General features: G+C 37.9%; 1 protein-coding gene across 1 annotated transcript; it reads left to right on the top strand.

Moving 5' to 3' along the window:
• Positions 1–13: 13 nt before the first annotated feature.
• AQP11 (aquaporin 11) lies at positions 14–11,639 on the top strand. The gene is made up of 3 exons (XM_019726406.3): positions 14–927; positions 6,789–6,905; positions 10,170–11,639. The coding sequence occupies exons 1-3, from the start codon at positions 309–311 to the stop codon at positions 10,247–10,249; spliced, it is 816 nt and encodes a 271-aa protein (XP_019581965.2). The 5' UTR covers positions 14–308; the 3' UTR covers positions 10,250–11,639.
• The last annotated feature ends 8,273 nt before the right edge of the window (positions 11,640–19,912 follow it).

Raw genomic sequence — 19,912 nt, 5'->3', positions numbered from 1 at the left:
CGAGAGTGGGTGAGGGCGTGTGCGTGTCGGGTTTCGGCTGACCATTGGCCCCTCCGCGGGTGCCCTAGCAGAGCTTCCCGCCGCCCCTTTTCTCCCCTCCTCCCCGCCTCTAGTCCCAACACCCTAGGGCAGAGCCGGGGAGGAGGGAGGAGTTCTCTAGCGTGACGCCCCCGGGGCCTCCAGCACGTCGGGAGTGGGCCCGCCCCGAGGGGCGTGAGGAGGGGGCGGGGCTGCGGACTTCGGACTCCGGCCCATAGACCGCCTCCCACGGAGCCGAGCGGGCAGCCCAATCTGACCGTGAGCGAGCCATGACCGCTCTGCTGGGGCTCTGGCCCGAGGTGCAGGACACCTGCACCTCGTTGGGGTTGATGCTGTCCATCGTGCTGTTCGTGGCGCTGGCCCGCGTGGTCCTCCGGCAACAGATGCACAGAGCCGTGGCCCACACCTTCGCCTTGGAGTTTCTGGCCACCTTCCAGCTCTGCTGCTGCACCCATGAGCTGCAACTGCTGAGCGAGCAGGAACCCGCGCACCCCACCTGGCCGCTGACGCTAATCTACTTCTTCTCGTTGGTGCATGGCCTGACCCTGGTGGGCACCTTCAGCAATCCGTGCGGCGTGATGATGCAGCTGCTGCTGGGGGAAATGTCCCCCGAGACAGGGGCGATGAGGCTGCTGGCTCAGCTGATTGGTGCCATGTGCAGCAGGTACAGCATAGTTGCCCTGTGGAGCCTGGGGCTGACCAGGTATCACGTCAGCGAAAGGATCTTCGCTTGCAGGAATCCCATCCAAGTCGACTTGCCCAAAGCCGTCATCATAGAGGCCTTCTGCTCCTTTATCTTCCACAGCGCTGTGCTGCACTTCCAGGAGGTCCGAACCCAGCTTCGTATCCACCTGATGGCAGCACTCATCACCTTTTTGGTCTATGCAGGTTTGTTATTCCTACAAAACACTTGGCACGTCCGGAGCCTCTGTGACCTAAGGTTCTAAGTTCTTTGCCAAGATATATTTGAAACCCCTACACCTCTGTGATGTCAATATTGGTATCCCCGTTAGTCTAACCATTTTGCAGCCCATTCTTTATGGAGAGGGCCGACATATAGATCCTCCATTCAGTGTTGTTTGAACACCCAGAGAAAGGAGCCACTTCTGTGCTGAAATTGAGCTCTTTTGAGATATTGCCAAGGGTTCAAATAGCCTACAAAGGGGTTGTTTTAATGGTAGAAAGGAAGATAACTTATCAGCTACCTATTTCCGCAAGCCAACCTGGTATAGATCCTTTCTGACACTCTGACTGAAAAATGACCCTGGGCTTATAAAGTTCCTTCCAATTAAAGCACAAGCTACATGACTGTTTAGTAGCAAGAGTGGCAAGTAGAAATTATGCAGTTCTCTTCCTGAAAAATTACATAAAGTCATTTATTTCCTTAATAATTCATCTTGAGCAATAAATGAACTTTTAAGTGGCTATCAAGAAAGATGTTTTAAAATTAAAACTTGCTTGAAATTAGATGCTTTTTAAAAACAAATAATTTGAGAAATCTGTTGATTTCTTGCAGTTTGTTTACCTTGACGGAGCTCAGATGCAAAAACAAGTTTAATGATGAGTGATTTTAAAAGATTACAACAAAATATCTTCATTGGCAATACATCTGAATTATAAAATGTTTTGGAGGCAGTAGTAATCTAATAAAAGGAAATTCGTAGAAAGAGTCTATCTTCTGTCCATTAAAAGTGAAACGATGAGTAGAAACTTAAAGTTTTAGATTTTGGCTAAAGCAGAAACATCCCTCATATATGAACAGGATCATCCCTTGCAAAAAGTTATGCCATAGTTGGGGTACACAGAAGCCACCAATATAGGTCACATCAAAATAACTGATTATGTATTTTAAGATTACAGAGTGTAACTGTCCAGCAACACAGCCAGTCAGTCTCCTTGGATAGCCAGTGACCAAGTGTCTGTCTGATTGTGTACTGACTGGTTTGGCGCCCTGCACTTTGATATGTAGAAGGAAGCCACTGATGTCATTACTACTTATGTATTTATTGGCTTCCCAAAAAAAGTTTTAAAAAAGCTGTGATTTATTAACATATTAGAGCTATAAAATTATTAATGAAGATTTCCAGCAAATCTTTAATTTAGGTATGGGAGAATTTAGCTCAGTGAACAGAGTAAGAGAGAATTGCATTCATTTTTTAATTAGATATTGAAAAAAATCTGTTTACACATCTAAGTAAGTTGTTTTTATTACTGCACCGTTCATTTCCTTTGTAGAATTTGTAATTATACACTTGTTTTCTGATGTAATGCCTGTCTTTCTCCATCAGACGGTAAGCTTTATGAGTACAGACTAAAATTGTTTTATTCATTACGACGTACAACCAGGACTTAGGATGGTGTCACCTGGTACAAAACTCTCAGTAAGGATTCTTAGAATGAGTGAATGAATTAGCAAATACTCTATTCACTTTTAAAAAGCTCACAGAAATAGTACATATCTAGGTATTTCATATTTTATGTCTAAGGACTTTCAAAATAAGCCAAATAAATTGTCTTAAATAACTGTAGTATTTTTACTTCATTTCATTACTCCATTCAGGAGTTTTTGGTATCCTTCTAAATCATGAAAAATATAGGTAAGATTATTTATCAAAGGAGAAGGGAATTAAGTCCTTTACATATGTCCTTTTTTTTATTATTAGTGTCAGGTGTACAAAACAATGTAATACCTTGTTTCCCCGAAAATAAGACCTAGCCGGACAATCAGCTCTAATGCGTCTTTTGGAGCAAAAATTAATATAAGACCCGATCGGGTCTTATTTTAATATGACTTATATAAGTCTTATATAAGATCGGATCTTATATTAATTTTTGCTCCAAAAAACGCATTAGAGCTGATTGTCTGGCTAGGTCTTATTTTTTTGGGAAACAGGGTAGTTAGACATTTATACCACTCACAAAGTGATAAACCCTCTCCCCCCAATCTACTATCCCTCTGACATCATATATAGCTGTTTCAATTCCACTGACTCTATTCCCTATGCTGTACTCCACATCCTGTGAATATATATATATATATATATATATATATATATATATATATATGTATAAAATTATAGTTGACATTATTTTTCAGCTTCAGGTGTACAGTGCAGTGGTCAGGCATCTACACTGTCCATGAGGTGGTCTCCCTAAATAAGACAAATGTCCATCGGATATCCTACAAAATCTTTTACATATGTCCGTTTTTAATACAATAACCATATCAAATAGGTGCCAATTTAAAAATGAAAAACAGATTCACACAAAGGTCCAAAATGTTTTTTATTATGCCAGTATAATATAGTGGTTAAGAGAACAGGTTTGGAATTGGACTGTGCCCTTAGAGATACTTAAATTACTCAAGATTCAATTTCCTCATTTTTAAAATTGACAGTACTGTCTATATCTATTGTGAGGAATAGAGTAATGTATTCAAATTCTTAGCATTGTACACAGCACAAGTAGTCTGGTCACTGGAGAGGGCTAGCTCCCACTATAAATTAGTTAATTGACATTCTAGCTTCTATATGTCTTACTCGTATGCGATTTTAAGGGTCATTCTGTCACAGGGAATTTGATTCCCTTTGAGTACTGAGAAACATTAGTGCCTAGAATTGCCAGATTTGGGACTTAGTCTTTCACTGAGGTGATTTTACCGAGTTCATGCTGGCCTCTAAGACTCTTGGCAGTCGGCCAGCGGGATCTTCCCATTAACTCTTCTTCAACAGGTGTTACGTCTTCTCCCCTTCAAATTTCAATAAAGAGTAACTTATTTTTCAAAGCTATTTTCAGTTCTGTGCCTTATGGATGATTTACTTTTTAAATAGTTCATGTTTAATTATACATGTATGTGTTTTTTGTAAAACATGGACACTATCAATGAGACTAAATGTGACTTCTGATTGCCATCCTCCATGTGTCCCGTCCTTCCCTGTCTATTCTTCTCACCAGGGTAGTCCTCTGTGTGCCTCCTTCCAAACTCTTTTTATGTGTTTATTGTATATAGACATAAGACTCTAAAGAAACTATTATTTTATGTGTGTTTGTGTTAACATAAAAGGTTTCATGCCTCACTTTCTGTGGTTTGCTTTTTTTGGTGGTGGTTGTTCAATATCTTGGAGATCTCTGTTAGTAAAGAGATTTATCTCATTATTTCAAAATACTGAGTGGTATTCCAAATTAATAATTTGTTAATTTGGCTATTTTCTTATGAATGGGCGTATAGGCTTTTTCCCAGTTCTTTGCTACTATAAACAACCTTGTATGTCAACTTGGATGCAAGTACCAGTGTTTCTCTAAAACAGTGGTTCTCAACAGGGAACAATTTTGCTCCCAGAGGACATTTAGCAATGTCTGGAGACATTTTTGGTTGTGACAATCGGGGGAGATGGATATGCTACCGGCATCTAGGGGATAGAGGCCAGGGATGCTGGTAAACATCTTACAATGCACGGGACAGCCCCTCATAACAAAGAATTATCCAGTCTAAAATGTCAAAACCAATGACACGTTTGGGCTTCATTAACACAGAACTCAATTTCTCTGTCGGTTAACTATTGCTATATAACAAACCACCCCAAATCTTAAAATGACAATTCATTATTTTCATGATTCTGTAGGCTATATGGGAAATTCCCGAGATCAGAAGCTGGACAGTTGGTGGAGCTGAAAGAGCCAAGGTAGCCTCACTCTGTGTCTGGCAGCTGGTACCACCTGTGCGGTACCTTTGTTCCTTCATCCTCCAGCTGACTTACGTGGTCAGGGCATTGCTCCAACAGAGCACAGTGTGGAAGCTGATGTTTACTGAGACCTGAACCTAGAACGCACAGCGTCACTTCTCGTGGCATCACTTCTGCTGCATTCTATCTGTCCATGCACGTCACAGAGCCAGTCTGTATCTGAGAGGAGAAAGACTGTCCCTCTCGGTAGGATGGGCAGCTTCCACCAAAGCACGCGGAGCAGAACAGGCGATGTGAGGATTAGAAGGGGAGTGAGGTGGTGTCACGTTTTAGGGCGGGATAGACTGACTGACAGTGTTCTTAGACATAATGGAAGCTCTTTGGCTTTGGAATACCAAAGTAAACTAATTATGAGGGCAATGGTTCAGTTGATTTTTATTGAGAAATGCCAAAAGAAGGCCACTTATTATAGTATCACAGCACTATTCCATTATATTGTAAAGATCTGTGTGAGTCCTTATCTTTCTGCCCATGGTGTCTAATACATGTGAACTCAGTGTTTTGTGGAATTTAACTGAAACGACCACCTGTCAACCAATTCTTTTGGCCTTTGGCAGTTGCATGTTTAACATTCCAGGATCTGACTATTCAAGAATGATCCTGAAGATCCATGACTTGGTGTCACTTATGATTTCAGAGACATGATTACGAATCATGCTGTGAGGCTGGTGTGCTAGAAAACTCTTAGCTATTGAGTGAACTTGGTTCACTGCTCAACATTTTGGTCTCTACAGCTTCCATATTTTCAGCCTATCGAGTGTGAAATCTTATGAAAGCATCACTTAAGATCTCAGGCTGTATCTCTGTGGCTCGGGGGCAGATATATGTGCCCAAGGTTCCACACAAATGTCACTATCTCAGGGATAATCTCAGGGTGTCTCTTGAAAAGCTGAGCCACAGCTGTGGTGAGTAGTTGGACAGCCTCCTCTACCTTTTCTTACCTGCTGTGTGGCTAGAACTATTAACTCCCAGGCCCCCAGCTCAAGACAGATACCCTGGATGCAGAGCTGGACCATGAATCCTGAAAAGCTGTCAACAGTTAGAATTCGTGTTTATCGTTCATGACTCTTCAGTCACTGCTTTAAAAATGTTTTTGGTGACTTTACTGAGGTATAATTGACATACCATTCAGTTACTTCTTTAGGGCTCTCTTGACAAGTAAAAATGGAGTCAATGATAATGCTTTAGTTCATTTTACTTCTTGTTTTCAACACAAAGGTAGGCTACGCCCAAGAACAACCTTGGGAATTATACCCCTTTACAGCGTATTTTCATTTTATTTTTATTATTCATTTGAATTGATCAGTGTTAAGAAGGGAAGCCAAATCTCCTATTTTATAAAACCATAGGAACAATAATAGAGCAGTTCCCTTTCAATGTGCATTTTATTATAGAAAAAGCACTGGATTAACGCTCTTAATGTCCTTTTTTTTTTTTTTTTTTTTGTACCTGGTATGTTATAATCTATAATCTATTTTTATACTCTATAATATGCCAGGTGATTCTGCAAAGATCACAGAAAAACACAATTGGCCCTCCGTATCCATGGGTTCCAAATCCATGGAATAAACCAACTACAGGTCAAAAATAAAAAAATATTATTAAAAAAATATTACATTTTTGCTGACATGTATTATTAGTTAGGAGTATGATGATTGTCCGTACTGAACATGTACAGACATTTTTATTCTTCTCATGATTCCCTAAACAATATAACAACTATTTACATAGCATTTACATTGTGTTAGGTAGTATACGTAACCTAGAGATGATTTTAAGTATAAAGGACGTATGTAGGTTATATGCAAATACTACACCATTTTATATAAGAGACTTGGGCATCTGTGGACTTTGGTACCCACAGGACAGCAACCTCCTACGGATACTGTGGGATGACTGGACCTAAATACCTAAAACAAAAGTCACATTTAGTAACCCCTTTATTTTCAGTTACAAAAAAATGTAATATATATGGTTTGGTATCACTCTGCTTAAAATGTATTACAGGAGGAAGTCAAACAGGAGCTGTATTTAACCCAGCTTTGGCATTTTCACTACATTTCAAGTGTTTTGATGAAGAATTCCTTCAATTTTTTATAGTATATTGGCTGGCTCCTTCTTTAGGTAAGCATATTACTATGATTAAAAGGTCAGTTTGTCTTAAAATATGGTATGAAATGTCACTGTTAACATGTCAATTTCCAAAGTCAGAGTAAGCACAAACAAAAAAATGAAAAAGGTAGTTAACATGCCTGAAATAACATTTTATATTGTACAGTGTCCTTTAAAACTTTTTTTATCTTCAAAGAAACAAAATTATCTAGTTAAGGGTAGTCACTTTCAGGTATGATACCACTTTAAAAAAACCGTCAACTCTGAGGGCAAAAAAAATGAGGAATGATTAATTTCATGAAAAAATTCTCTCTTTTTGCTAAAGGAATTAAATTTTTTCAAGTTTGTGAGCTCCAGATAAAGTACTATTTAGTTCATTTGACTCATTGTGCAGAAAAACATCTCATGAAACAATGTATGCGTGTAATGAGCAGTTTTAAAATCCACAAGATTCATTCCTGTTATTTCTACCTGGATCAGAAGACATATAAAATTCTTCTGTACAGATGGACCAAATAACATAAAAAGTTATAAAATAACTGTAATCATAATATGCATTTCTTTATGCAAGTTATCAGCATTTTTTAATTTTCTGTAGTCATTTGTTTTAAGCCTGATTATAACGTATAACTATAAATGAACATGAGGATTCCAGCCTTCTATTGTTCACCCTTTTTTATCCAGTTAGCATTGTTTCTTGTTGCTCGTTTCTAATTTTAAAAAGGGGAGAGAGGGGGAGGACATGGAGAAGGGAACGTGGCACACAACAGGCTTGAATAGCCACACACTTGACTCCCCCTATTCACCTTGCATTCCTTCATCTCACATTTAGTATCTGTTATGCGCAACAATAGTGTTTGCAGGTCTAAACATGAAGGATGTCAAAGAAAACCTGCATTTAAGATGCTAAGAATAGTGCCTTTTTTCAGTTCAACAGATTGGGGTATTTTCCAGTAGTAACTTCTTTAAAGATAACTTTTCTCTATTTTTAAGTTTAAAATGTCACTGGTTAATCAAGTTAAAAAAGGTCACTGATTGGGTGGGCCTAGTGATAGCTTCCATGTGGAAAAATCTGTCTTATTTAAAATCAACATATATTAACATTATATATTTGTTAATGTGCTCCAACTACAATTTTAATAATAGGCCCATGAGAGTAATTATTTCACCCATTACTTGAAAGAACACTGAAAGCTAAGCCTTTCCAAAAGAATGTTAAAAAAAAAAAATGACAAAGAACGACATTCTCTGTAAAAAGACGATGACTTTTTATTTTAAACATGTTTTTAGCCCAAATCACTTAATAATGTCTTCCTGGAAAATATCTCATTATAGATTAAAAAGGAACAATCACCTCTGCCCCTTTAGAAAGTATAGAGAGTAGTAGGGTGGGGAAACAGACTATATTCTTTTCATGTTGTGTCATCCAAACAGGAAGGAAGTATGATTTATGGCCATTACCAAAACATTTTAAAGAACCACTTAACCAAAAATAGCCCAAACAAAAACAAATATACTTTTATCTATTTCTTTGCTTCCTATTTAATGAATCTTTCAAAACTGGAATTGGAATCAACTTTTTTGTAATTATGTTTGGCCCTATTTAGCTTGTTGAAAGATTCTTAGTTGGCCTAGAGACCTCCTAGCTTTTTTCTAAATAAATCCAGGAAAAATTACTATTGTAGTTTTGGTTTAAAGAATCATGTTCCTATACTTCTTTGAGATTTATCAATGAGAAACAATACAGGAATTCTTCGACATACGAGTGTGGACAAAAGACATATGAATAAACTGTAGTTTTTAGAATATTGAATTCCAGTTTACCAATGAATTTTGTCATACACTGAAGTTACATTCCCATTGGGGGAAAAATGGCCTCTAATGAAATAAGATCACAATTAAACTCTAAGAAGGATGGGAAATATAAGAAATTATATTTTTACAAGAGTCATTCAAAGAGCTAGGTAAGAGATGAGGAGTAAAAATCAAGCTACATTCATTAGGCAATGCCATGGGGTGAGACGGAGAGTAATCCCTAGATAGCGATCTCCTTTCTCGTTTTGACCAAGCAGGGAGCAAACTATTCTTGGAAACCACAGTCCTTGTTCTTTTTGTTTCTCTTCAGAGCACAGATAGTGTAATGCCTTAATGGCCCCTGCCACTTCCCCCAAATTAAAGTGTTAGAAATGTGACTATAAGACTGTATATAAAATTTACACACTTCATAGAATGAAAATTAGCAAATTACATTTGCTTCTATGAAACTGAAATTCCATTTTAGGAAAAAGTTTTAAATGTAATGTCTTATTTTCTAGCTTTGACTTTATTAAAAAAAAATGTCAGATTTGGTGGATCAGTTAACACAGAGATCTCTGATACTTTTTCATTTAAAGCTTTTGGTTGCAAAACAGACTCATATGCCAGCCAAACCTTAAGGTTTCCTGTTGATACCAGACTCATGTTAGTCAAACCTTAAGGCTTCCTGTTGATACCAAATAAAGAGTAAAATATCAAATCTGCATGTGACAAAAACACAAAATCCTAGTTTTAAACTGACCCTAGTGCGTTAAACCTAAGTACGTGATTTAAGCCTTGTGGTTTACTCTCCTCCGTTTGCCACTGAAAAGTCAACCTGTACCTACATGCTAGATTGTATAACCTCAAAAATGAAGATTTACTAATATGTGATTTTTTAAAACATATTTAAGATTTAGAACATCAGCAGTAACCAAAATTTTTAGGTATTTTGCTTGATACAGCTTTAAAAGTTATATATGGTTAAGACGGATGAAAAAAAAGAGAATAAAGTAATCTAACACATTGTTCTTACTTGAACATTCCAAGTGAAAACTCAAGAGAGCTTTCAGTTGTTTGATTCGCCCAGTACACTCCAGGGCATGGGGGACTGCGTTGCCATTTTAAAGAGCACATAGAGACTCAAATCCAGAGTTTCTCACTCAGCAAGTCAATAATGGAGCCAGAACGAAAACTCCAAATATTTCAATTTTGTTTATCCTTTAAATTCATGCTCAGATCTTATTGGTTTTGCCAAGTACATACTGATTTTAAAGATTCATGGTTGAAAAACAATGTGAGAGTATTAGATATAGAAAATATCTACATTTCATGTAAAGTTGAAGTAGCTAATTCTTTTAGACATAGCTTTCCAAATCTCTAGGTATATCATTGTATATCATCTTAAATTATACCCATTTAGTGGTCATGAACTTACTTAGAAATAGTTTTGTTTTTACTTTACTGTATTTTGTCTTTCAGGTATATTGTTGATGATTTTGATGTTCAACTTTTTCCTTCCATGGCTGTATAACAACCATACAACTAATAAGAAGGAATAACTATTCCAAAAGACTCAGACTAAGTTAACAGGACAATCAAGCTGGATGTGATAAAGATTTGATCGCCTCATATTCAACACACTGGCTGCACTGAATTCTTCAATGATAGTGTCCTTTGAGGAAGTTGCCTTACAGTTTTCTTCACTGGGACTTAAAAAAATTACTGTGAAAATGAGGTATCCCGTGTTTCTCAGTTAAGACTTATTCTTTTGAGTGTGTATTAAGTGCTGCTAGAAAAGAGTCATTACATTAAATATAAATCTCAAGTGATAATTGTTAATTTTGATGAAAAAGAAATGAGTACAGGGTGAGAATGGAAAGGAAGGTGATGATAGGGCCAGAGTGTGTGTATCAAGTGTCTCCTGCATGAACAGGAGAACAGGATTTTTAACCGAAGGACAACCAGTCATGCTTATAGAAGTAGAGACAGGATACTTCTCAGCCAGTACCTCACACAGTGATACCATCAGCAGGGTCATCTTTCAATAGGAAAGTTACTTTTGGAAGTAGATTATATATCCACTGATACTCAAGTGCTTTCCTACATTTTAAATATATTCTAAAATATTTTTTTCTAAATAGTCTCATTAGCTTTAGGCAAGTTGTTATTCTTTAAAAGGATATATAATAAAACAAAGCACCCGTACAAAGTCAACATGTAAGCTTTTCCACATTCTCATTTGATCCTAACAGCTACCTTATGAAGTAGGTAGGGCATGTATTTTTAATGTTTTACAGAAAACAAAACGGTCAAATACAGCCAAATACCATCTTTAGGACTTCTAATTCAATACAAAAAATCTTCTCGGTCGTCAGTATGACTAAAAGAAAACTGAATATTTTGAAGAAACATTAAATATTTTTATATTAAAATCTGCTTAGGAATTAACTAGCTTGTTTTGTTTTTTTTAGGTTTAAAGAACCTTCAAATTTTCCTCTATTAGAAGCTTTCCTTTATGGTATGAGGTCTACTTTATTAAAAGCTCAGGCCATAAAAGGTTAAGTGTGTTTCTCTTCAAAGGAAATTTCATTATCAGGGTTAGAACTGAAAGTAAAAATAATATGGGGTGAGTTAAGATCTGTCTGAGTAATAATCAATGAAGCAGCTGAGAAATTGCCAGGTAACTTAAGCGCTGCTTGGTGATGAGCTTGTAGATAGTCATTCTCTTTACACCTGCAGACTGAGCTGACCGGCTGCAGGCTACCCAGCAGGCAGCTAGTTTGAGGTGCGGACTTTGACTCTTGAACTTACAAATACATGCTGTAGTAGTTTCTATTTTCAAAAGCAGAGTTCATAAAATTGTGACAGTGGCTAAATGCAATCTCTGACATGTTTTATGTGGCCTGCACAGTATTTAAAAAAATAAGTAAAAAGCAAGTATTGTCAGTCTTTTTCACGTACAATCCACTTTTCTCTGGAAAAACATCAAAAGATCTGGCATTACTAGGCCTGAGTTCTACCACGGAAACAACACGAGACAATGACTGTTCCCTTTAAAAAGGTCCCTTTGCCACTCCGTCTTTCAAACATGAAGCTGAGTTTCACTTACTGTTTCATGGCTGGTTTCCTTACAGATTTTATTTTTTTCTTCATGTCTCTCACACAACGACTCTGATTTGAGAAAAATGAGTATTCATTTGTTAAAATGCCCAGCCCTCTAGACTTCACTTGTCAGAATCTGAGTTTGTGACTTCTGATGCTGCTGCTTCTTCGGAAGCCCTCTCAAGTGGTAGCTGTTTTCTCTACCACGCGGCTGACAGCACTGGGCCTGGAGGTGGGACAGGTCTACTCTCCTCTGCTTCCAGGTCACCAGACCATGGCGTCTGCTACCCGGGCACTTCTTATTGCAGTTATGTGCTGTGCAGTCCCCTCCATACCTTGTTCCTTTAAGAAGGGATTAATAGTTCCTTATTCTCTTTCTACAGTACTCGTTGGATCCATACAGATGGGCCTTTCAGTGTCCTGGCCTCTCAGGTCGCTGGCTGAACTAAAAGGCTGTTCAATAATTTTCTATTCTGCCTCAGCTACAACTTTGGTCATAACCTTGAGCTTGCCATTACCAATAACTCAGACTCTCCTGTGACCTCAAACACCCCATTCTCCAACACTAACCCCTCTTTCCAGCTCAAGGACTCCATCTCCAATGATTCTTTGCCCCCCATGGGGAACTTTTGTCCACCGAGACCACCAACTTTTCACAGCTTTCAAGTATTCTCTTCTCCTTAAGCAGCTTAAATTACATGCTTGCATACAATCAATCGTGTACTTCCTTGTTCTGTCTCTTCATCATACTCACATGGCTTAACCACAACTTGATTAAATCCACTGCCTTATTCCATGGCTGCAACTGAATATGAAATATTAGAAAAAGTGGAGCTAGCCGTCAGACAGTTCTCTCAGAGGTGTGCTGTGAAGGCAAGAAAGTATGGGCAGTGGCTGAAGGGAGAAATTGGGTCAAGGATTTTTTTTAAATGGGAAAGATATCAGCATGTTTATATGCTGACGGGAACGATGCAGTGGAGAAAATAACTGACGATGTAGAAGAGGGCTTTCCCAAGTCCGTATGTTAAACAGGTTAGTGAAGATAGAATCAAGTACACAACTGAGGGGTTGGCCTTCACGAGAGGCACAGACAGGTCACTCACAGTAACAGGCGAGAGGTAATATACTGGCACAAGAGCTGGGTAAGCAGGCTGGTGGTGGGAGTTCCAAGTTCAATTTTCCTCCTCCCCACTTCTCCTGAAGCATTTTAATCAGGACTTTGACTCCATTTCACTACCATTTTTGCCAAGGCCATCAGTGTCTTCCACGTTGTTAAACCAACTCCTTCCTGTCAGCAGCATTTGACACAATTGGTTGCTGTATCCTGAAAACACTTCACTTGCTTCCAGAGAATCACTACCTTTTCAGTTTCGTTAGTTCTAACTCTTTCCCCAAACTATTAAATGTGGTAGTTTCCCAGGGCTCAGTATCTCTGAGCTCTTTTCTATTTATACTTACTCCCTTGGTAACTGTATCCAGTCTTGTAGCTTTATGGCAACTATATCTAATGACTGCCAAACTTACAGCTTGTACACCGTGCTGAACTCCAGACTCACACCCACCTGTATATTTGACACGTCTCCTTGGTTGTCTAAACACTCAAGTGGATACATGCGGCTCTAGTTAATTTAAACAGCCTAGTTTATCCATTCTATTGATGGGTATGTCTAGTTATTTACTATTAGAGCAATGCTTCAGTACACCTTCTTGTGCACATCTTATGTACATGTGTGTCTCTAGGGTAGCAGGCTTGCACACTTCTCATTACGGCACTGGCATAGTTTGCTCCAAGCCTCCATCTACTTACTCTTGCCCAGATGACTGTAATAACTTCCTGTTTCTACTGCCTGAGTTATCCTATGAAAACAATCAAATCATGCCACAGCTTTGTATTTCAGACATAAAGGCATACATTCCTTCGGTTAACTATTACAAGATTGCAGGTAACTGGTGGTACAAAATATTAATATGTTGGCCCAAACTGCTTATGAACCTATGGGACTTCTATGTTCCACTGACATCACTGCCCCATGTAGCAATTGTTTGTGAGCTAATTCACATTATTTAAAACCATATTGTGGCAAAACTGTACTAACATGCTAGGGCTAACTACCGTTAAATCATCTTACATCATGAATAATCTTCCTTGCTTCTAAAAGCATACAAAACTCCACTTGTTGTGGAAATATTTTCCAGCTTAAGCATATGCACGTTCAGATAATTATTCTGTAGCTTTACTACTTCTACAACGTTAAGACCCCAGACTCTAGGCCTCTTCTGTTTGCCGTAGTGGCTTCTTAACTAGTCTCGTCGTCTTTAGTCTACTTCCTTGACATTCTACTTACTCAAGTTGTTCAGACTTGTTTCCTAATCTACCACTTCAGTCCCCTGTACAAGAACGTACAATGGCTCCCATAACAAACCCAAACTTCGCCCCTCCCCCTCATTACAGCACTTAATGCTCTCAAACTTCCTGTTTCCTAGCCTGAGCACTTCGAAGGAATGCATTTTCTTAATCTCTATACCTACCAGCAAATAACAGACACTCAAAATATATCTTCTGATTAAATAAATTAAAAGCTCCCCTATCTATCCAAAATACTTCCCATTCCATCATAATTTCCTCCCAATGTAGCTAGTCAATCTCCTCAATAGATACTTCCCCAGTCAGCCTGGTATCCTCTCATAGTTGTACTAAAGTCCATGCTTACTCTAGCCTGAGCCATTCTTTTATTATCAAAGGTGACACATCTCAAACTGCAAAATCACCTCAGGAAAGATTAAAAAACCTCAAATGCCCAAACTTTAATCCTATTAAAGAAACTAGTTAATAGTAATGTGTACACGTTAGCAGAACAGTTCAAAAATAAGTCCTTTTGAAGACAGTTATGACCTTGGGGATCATGAATGATTTCTGAACAAAACAGAAAAAGCACAAAACGTTAAGACAGACTGATATACCGGGGGTGCCACAAAAATGCATACACATTTTAAGCGATGTTATCTATGCTCAAGCAGTAGTTCGCCGTAATCAGAAGAGTCTGGATGCTGATGGTAACCACTTTGAGCAACTCTTGTAATTGCAGAAGTCAAACGAGACTTGTATTCATCTTTTGTTGTTGGTATATATTATTACAATTAATAGTTTTTCCTTTCTTAAAATGTGTATACACTTTTTTGGCACCCTCTATATATGATTACATTAATCACTAAATTTCATGCTTTTAAAAAGACATCATAAACAAAATGAAAAGACAAGTCACAGACTAGATTAGTATACAGAATATATAAAGGACAGATCAGTAACACAAAAATTACTTTAAAAACAGATGAAAAGTCAAATGTACAAAGCAGGATGGTGTTCAATCTCACTAGTAATCAGGAACATGGAAACTACAATCATAATGAAATACTCCTTTCATATTCATCAGGTTGGCAGAAATTAAGAGGGTGGAAATATCAAAAGTTGGTGAGGATCTAGAGAAGCAATAAACCTTATTCCCTAACGGTAAAAGTATATATCACCCCAACTGTTTCAGAGAGCAGCTGAGCAAAATCCAGCAAAGTTAAAGACAAGCACATAATTATTTACATTAAGTATTTTTAATGAATTTTCTGTTTCTGGGATGAGCAGAAATAAATGTTTGTGGGTCCTGATGGGAAACGTCCTTGTCACAGGCACAATGACAAGTATTAAAGCTACTGCACTAGAGAAACAACACGTGTGTGTAACACAAGCACAGAGATTCACGGCAGCACTGCTTTATTAATGACTAACTAGAACCTTAAACACCCATCAAGAGAATAGATGAAATGTGCTATAGAGCTGCCTGTATCAACTTGGATAAAACTCATCAAGTGCTACATAGGAAAAGCAACGGAAGGATTCAGTAAGTTTAAAAATATGGAACCCAACCCCATATTGTGTTTACAGGATACATACAAATATGGCAAAAATAAAAAACACATAGTTATGATGAATACAAAATTTGGGACACTGCTTACTTCTGAAGAGGAAGGAGGCTGGGATCGGGAATATAAAGGGAGCTTCCAGTGGTATTTGTTATCATTTTATTTCTTCGCCGCATGTGACTGTATGGGCATGTGTTTCATTAGTCTTTCATACGTCAAAAATATTTCAGAACATACTTATAAAAATAGGTAATGATAATCAACTTTTCCTTTACCTGATTTAGCTGCAGAGTTTTGCATTTAAACAATGAATGATAATTATGAATTTTTTAATTCTTTAAAACTCTAGGAATATACAGCCCGCTTTCCTATTCCTCAGGTTAAAAAAAAAAGACCATGGCAGAAGGTACGAGTATTCCAGTGCAGCCCTAACCAAGTACCACAAACTGAGTGGTTTACAACAACAGCAATTAGTATTGCCTCAGTTCCAGAGGCCAGCAGTGAGTCCAAGAGAAGGTGCCAGCAGGCCATGCTCCCTCTGAAGGTACTAGCTGTCCCAGGCCTCCTTCCCAGGTTTTGGCAGCCTCAGGCTTATAGATCCATGACTACAACCCTTCATCTACACATGGCCTTCCCTCTGCTCATATCTGCCTGTGCCCAAATTCTCCAGGCGTTTTAGATTAGGGCCCATCCTAATGATTTGAACATGACTACCTCTGTAAAGACCTTATTTCCAAATAAGGTCACATTCTGAGGTGCTTGGGGTTAGGACTTCAACATCTTTTTGGGGGAAACAATTCAACCCATGGATGGGAGAAGTCTCCCTCCTACCCATCTCCCAGAAACTATTACCACTTTCTTACACTCTTCCACGTAATTTTTTTATTCATAAGTACTTGATACATATAATCCCCTCTGTAACTTCCAGTCCCTTTTCTTCTATATAAATACCTTTGCATCTTGATTTTTTTCCCTTGAATGTATCTTGGAACTTATTCAGTGGCAGTATATGAGGACTACGTAATTCTTTTCAACGGATAGTTTTCCATTGTACAGATGTGCTGTGAATAGCTGACCCATGCCCAATTTAGAGGTTGTTTTCAGTCTTTTGCTTTTACAATTAAAATGGCAATTAACATCCTTGCATAAATAGCTTTTCCTAATGTGCAAATGTATCTATAGGATAAATTCCTTTAAAGTGGACTTTCTAGGTCAAATATGTACATTTTTAATTTTGACAGTGTGTCATGCAGTTTTTATAAAAACCTTCCTTAACTGTTATTCTATATAATCCCCGTTTATTCAAGTTCTTTTTTAAGATTTGGGGTTACAGCACACAGCTATCAATATTTTGCAAGCCAGCATCCAAGCATCCTCCCTGTGTGGGGTAATCCCCCAACGAGAACCTGGGCAGGGGCACTGCTCTCCCACTACAGAAACTGATGGGGCCAGATACTCGTCTTCTGTCCCTGGCAAGACGACAGTGCCAACCAGGACTTTGTGGGGACTCAAAGACACGGGGACAATTAAGAAATCAGTCTAATAGCAACAGAGGAATCATAACATCTTATTCAAACCCACTCCTAGCTCCTGTTTATGAGCCTGGTTTATTTTAGCTTTCCTGTCCATTTTGTGAGCTACCAGAGAGCCTAGTGATACATTTTTTTCTGCTTAAATTAGCCAGATTTGCATTTATTTTCAACCAGAATTTGGGCCAATAATTTTGGTCATACTTTTCTGAACATAAATTGCTGCACTATCCTCATATTTGTACCATACACTATAAAGGCTTAGACTGCTGAATTTTGGGGTAATATGAGTATATACTTGCTTTTCTTCATAACTGTCAGCTGTTTACTGCTGCTATTGACGCCAGAGGCAACCACTCCTTTCTCTTTTTCTAACCTGTTGCATGTGTAGAAACTAGATGCTCAAGTATATAGAACCTGTTTGTACGGCAGGAAGTCTCTAGAGACTTGAAGCCCTGAAGGTCCTACAAGAAAAATGCAGATTCCATCACATCTATTTTAACTGCCCACTGGATTTTTAAATTTCAGGCTTCTCAGATCTATTCTAAGAGGTGAGTTAATATTATATTTGTAGCTTCTTATTTGTTATAAAAAGAATTACTACTGGTAATAATTAACATTTATTGAGTCATTTTCTATGCACTGTTGTTCAAAGTGTATTAGTGATTCATAATCTTCAAAATAATAAAAACAAAAATCCTAAGAATTAGCCTGTATATACTTTTATTTAGCCTTCTTATTCCCAGGTTATATATCTCTATTTTATCTTCTTAAAATTATGTTTAAAATAAACCAAAAGAACTGTTAAAAAACAGTGAACAAAACTAGGTCCACTGCTCTCCCAAAAAGTTTTCAGATCTCTCACCTGACTTTACGAAGTCCCCATTAAAGATTGATTTTATTTATGTATATATGAGTAGACAGAGTGAGATGCTAGCAAAAATGTTTGTTCCAGCTTCTCTGTCCAGAGATGGCAATAATTCTATTAGAATCCTCATAAGGGATTTGCTTAGAATTCAACTACTATATATTAGCCACAGAAGACAGGTACCAGATATAGATTGACCTACTCCAGAAATACTTTTAAAATGGGATTTGCGTAAGAATTAGCTATATCACGTTACTATCTGAAATCCTGCAGATAAAGCAAATTCTATCTAAATATCTCTCTGAACAATAAGCAACCACACTTGTCTTTTTCTAAAAGTAAAGGATTATATGTTACGATCATCTGTGCATAATTTCTCTTATTAATACTGGCAATGATTCTAATAAGATTTCAAAATACATAATCTACAAAGATTTAAAGAAGCTTATTTGAAAAGCATGAATATCTGACAAACTGATCCGAGGGAGGAGGAAAACCACTGGAATCATACTTTAATGAATACATTTTTAAAACAACAGAATCTAGTACAGATGACCGCTAACCATCGCCTGTAGGTCTACTTTAGATGGCTCACTCTATGGGTGGGAAATGTCTATGCCTTTTCTTTAAATTTCCTCTATATTAAGAAACAAGAAGCAAAACCATTCTAGCAACCCTAAAATTAAAATCAAATAGAATCATAAATGTTACCTTACTGATCATTACAGATCATTATGAATTTCATTTTTTAAAAGTCTGACCTAAATCTTTTTTTCCCCACCTTCTCCTATTTTCTCATAGCTCTGGGTACAACTGACTAGTATGACAGAACGTTAGCTGAATCTTTGAAAGCCATTTAGCCCTGGCCCCTCATTTTACAGATAGGGAAGTAGGCCGAGAGGTTGCCAAGCCAAGAGTAGACGCTTGGCCTCCTGCACCCTAGTTGAGTGCATCAGCCACGACACCAGGCTGACCACAGCGGTGCTACAGGGAACACGGTGCACAGAATCTCCTGGACATTTTGGTGGTATGTTACCAGAGCACCTTATATGTCACTGAAAGTCATGATTACAAGTCTGTAAGCATGTCTTTAAAGATGAACTCAAATAGAATTTCTAAGATTAGCCCATGAGAATACTCTGACAGATAACTGGAATGGATGAATGTCTAAGATGGAATGAGTGTTGCTGAGATTGGTGAGATCTGAGAGAAATTTGGGAACTTCCTGTGCTGTCCCTTTGAAATGTTAACATCGTAAACCCTGCAGTAAAAAGAGAATGTGCTTCTTTACAACTGCTGGTAGATGGCACGGCTGTGTAGTGTGTTACAACATAGACTTAAAAATCACAGCTCACTATCTCTATGATAAGCATTACTTTACCTCTTTCTGTAACTCAGTTTCTTCATCTCTAAGGTGGGATAATAAAAGCATCTATAGCTCATGTGTAGTTAAGAATATTAAATGCACAATGTCTGTAAATAACCCAGGACACTGGCTGGTACAAAGAAGGTCTCAGTAAATTTCAGTTTCCATTCCAAGTGGCCCTTTTACTTACCTGTTGTAACAAATTCAGTATTTCTGAGAGTCTGGTCAGAAAAAAAAAAAATTAAATGGTTTCTTTTCTGTCTACCATGCAGGATGAGGGAAACCAAGTAAAAGTGCTGAAAAGAACACTAAGCTTAATGGTGACAAACTAAAGTTAATTAGCCAAGTGATTCTGAATAGCTTCCCTATTCTTATTTTTAAGGTCATATAATGGTATTGAAAGTTCAAGAATAAATCTATAAATACAAACTGAAAATTGAGTTGG

The sequence above is a fragment of the Rhinolophus sinicus genome, chromosome 14 (assembly GCF_057876585.1).
Source record: "Rhinolophus sinicus isolate RSI-liver-muscle chromosome 14, RSI-T2T, whole genome shotgun sequence".
NCBI classification, from domain to species: domain Eukaryota; kingdom Metazoa; phylum Chordata; class Mammalia; order Chiroptera; family Rhinolophidae; genus Rhinolophus; species Rhinolophus sinicus.
The sequence above is the reverse complement of the archived record's forward strand: the minus strand, read 5'-3'. Positions and strand labels throughout refer to the sequence as shown.

What these genes read in the sequence shown, in the direction of transcription:
- AQP11 (XM_019726406.3), top strand. Translation starts at nt 309, where the DNA reads ATGACCGCTCTGCTGGGGCTCTGGCCCGAGGTGCAGGACACCTGCACC. An exon ending in CACCTTTTTGGTCTATGCAG is followed by an intron (nt 928 to 6,788) that starts GTTTGTTATTCC and finishes AATGTATTACAG; the next exon opens with GAGGAAGTCAAACAGGAGCT. An exon ending in TTGGCTGGCTCCTTCTTTAG is followed by an intron (nt 6,906 to 10,169) that starts GTAAGCATATTA and finishes TTTGTCTTTCAG; the next exon opens with GTATATTGTTGATGATTTTG.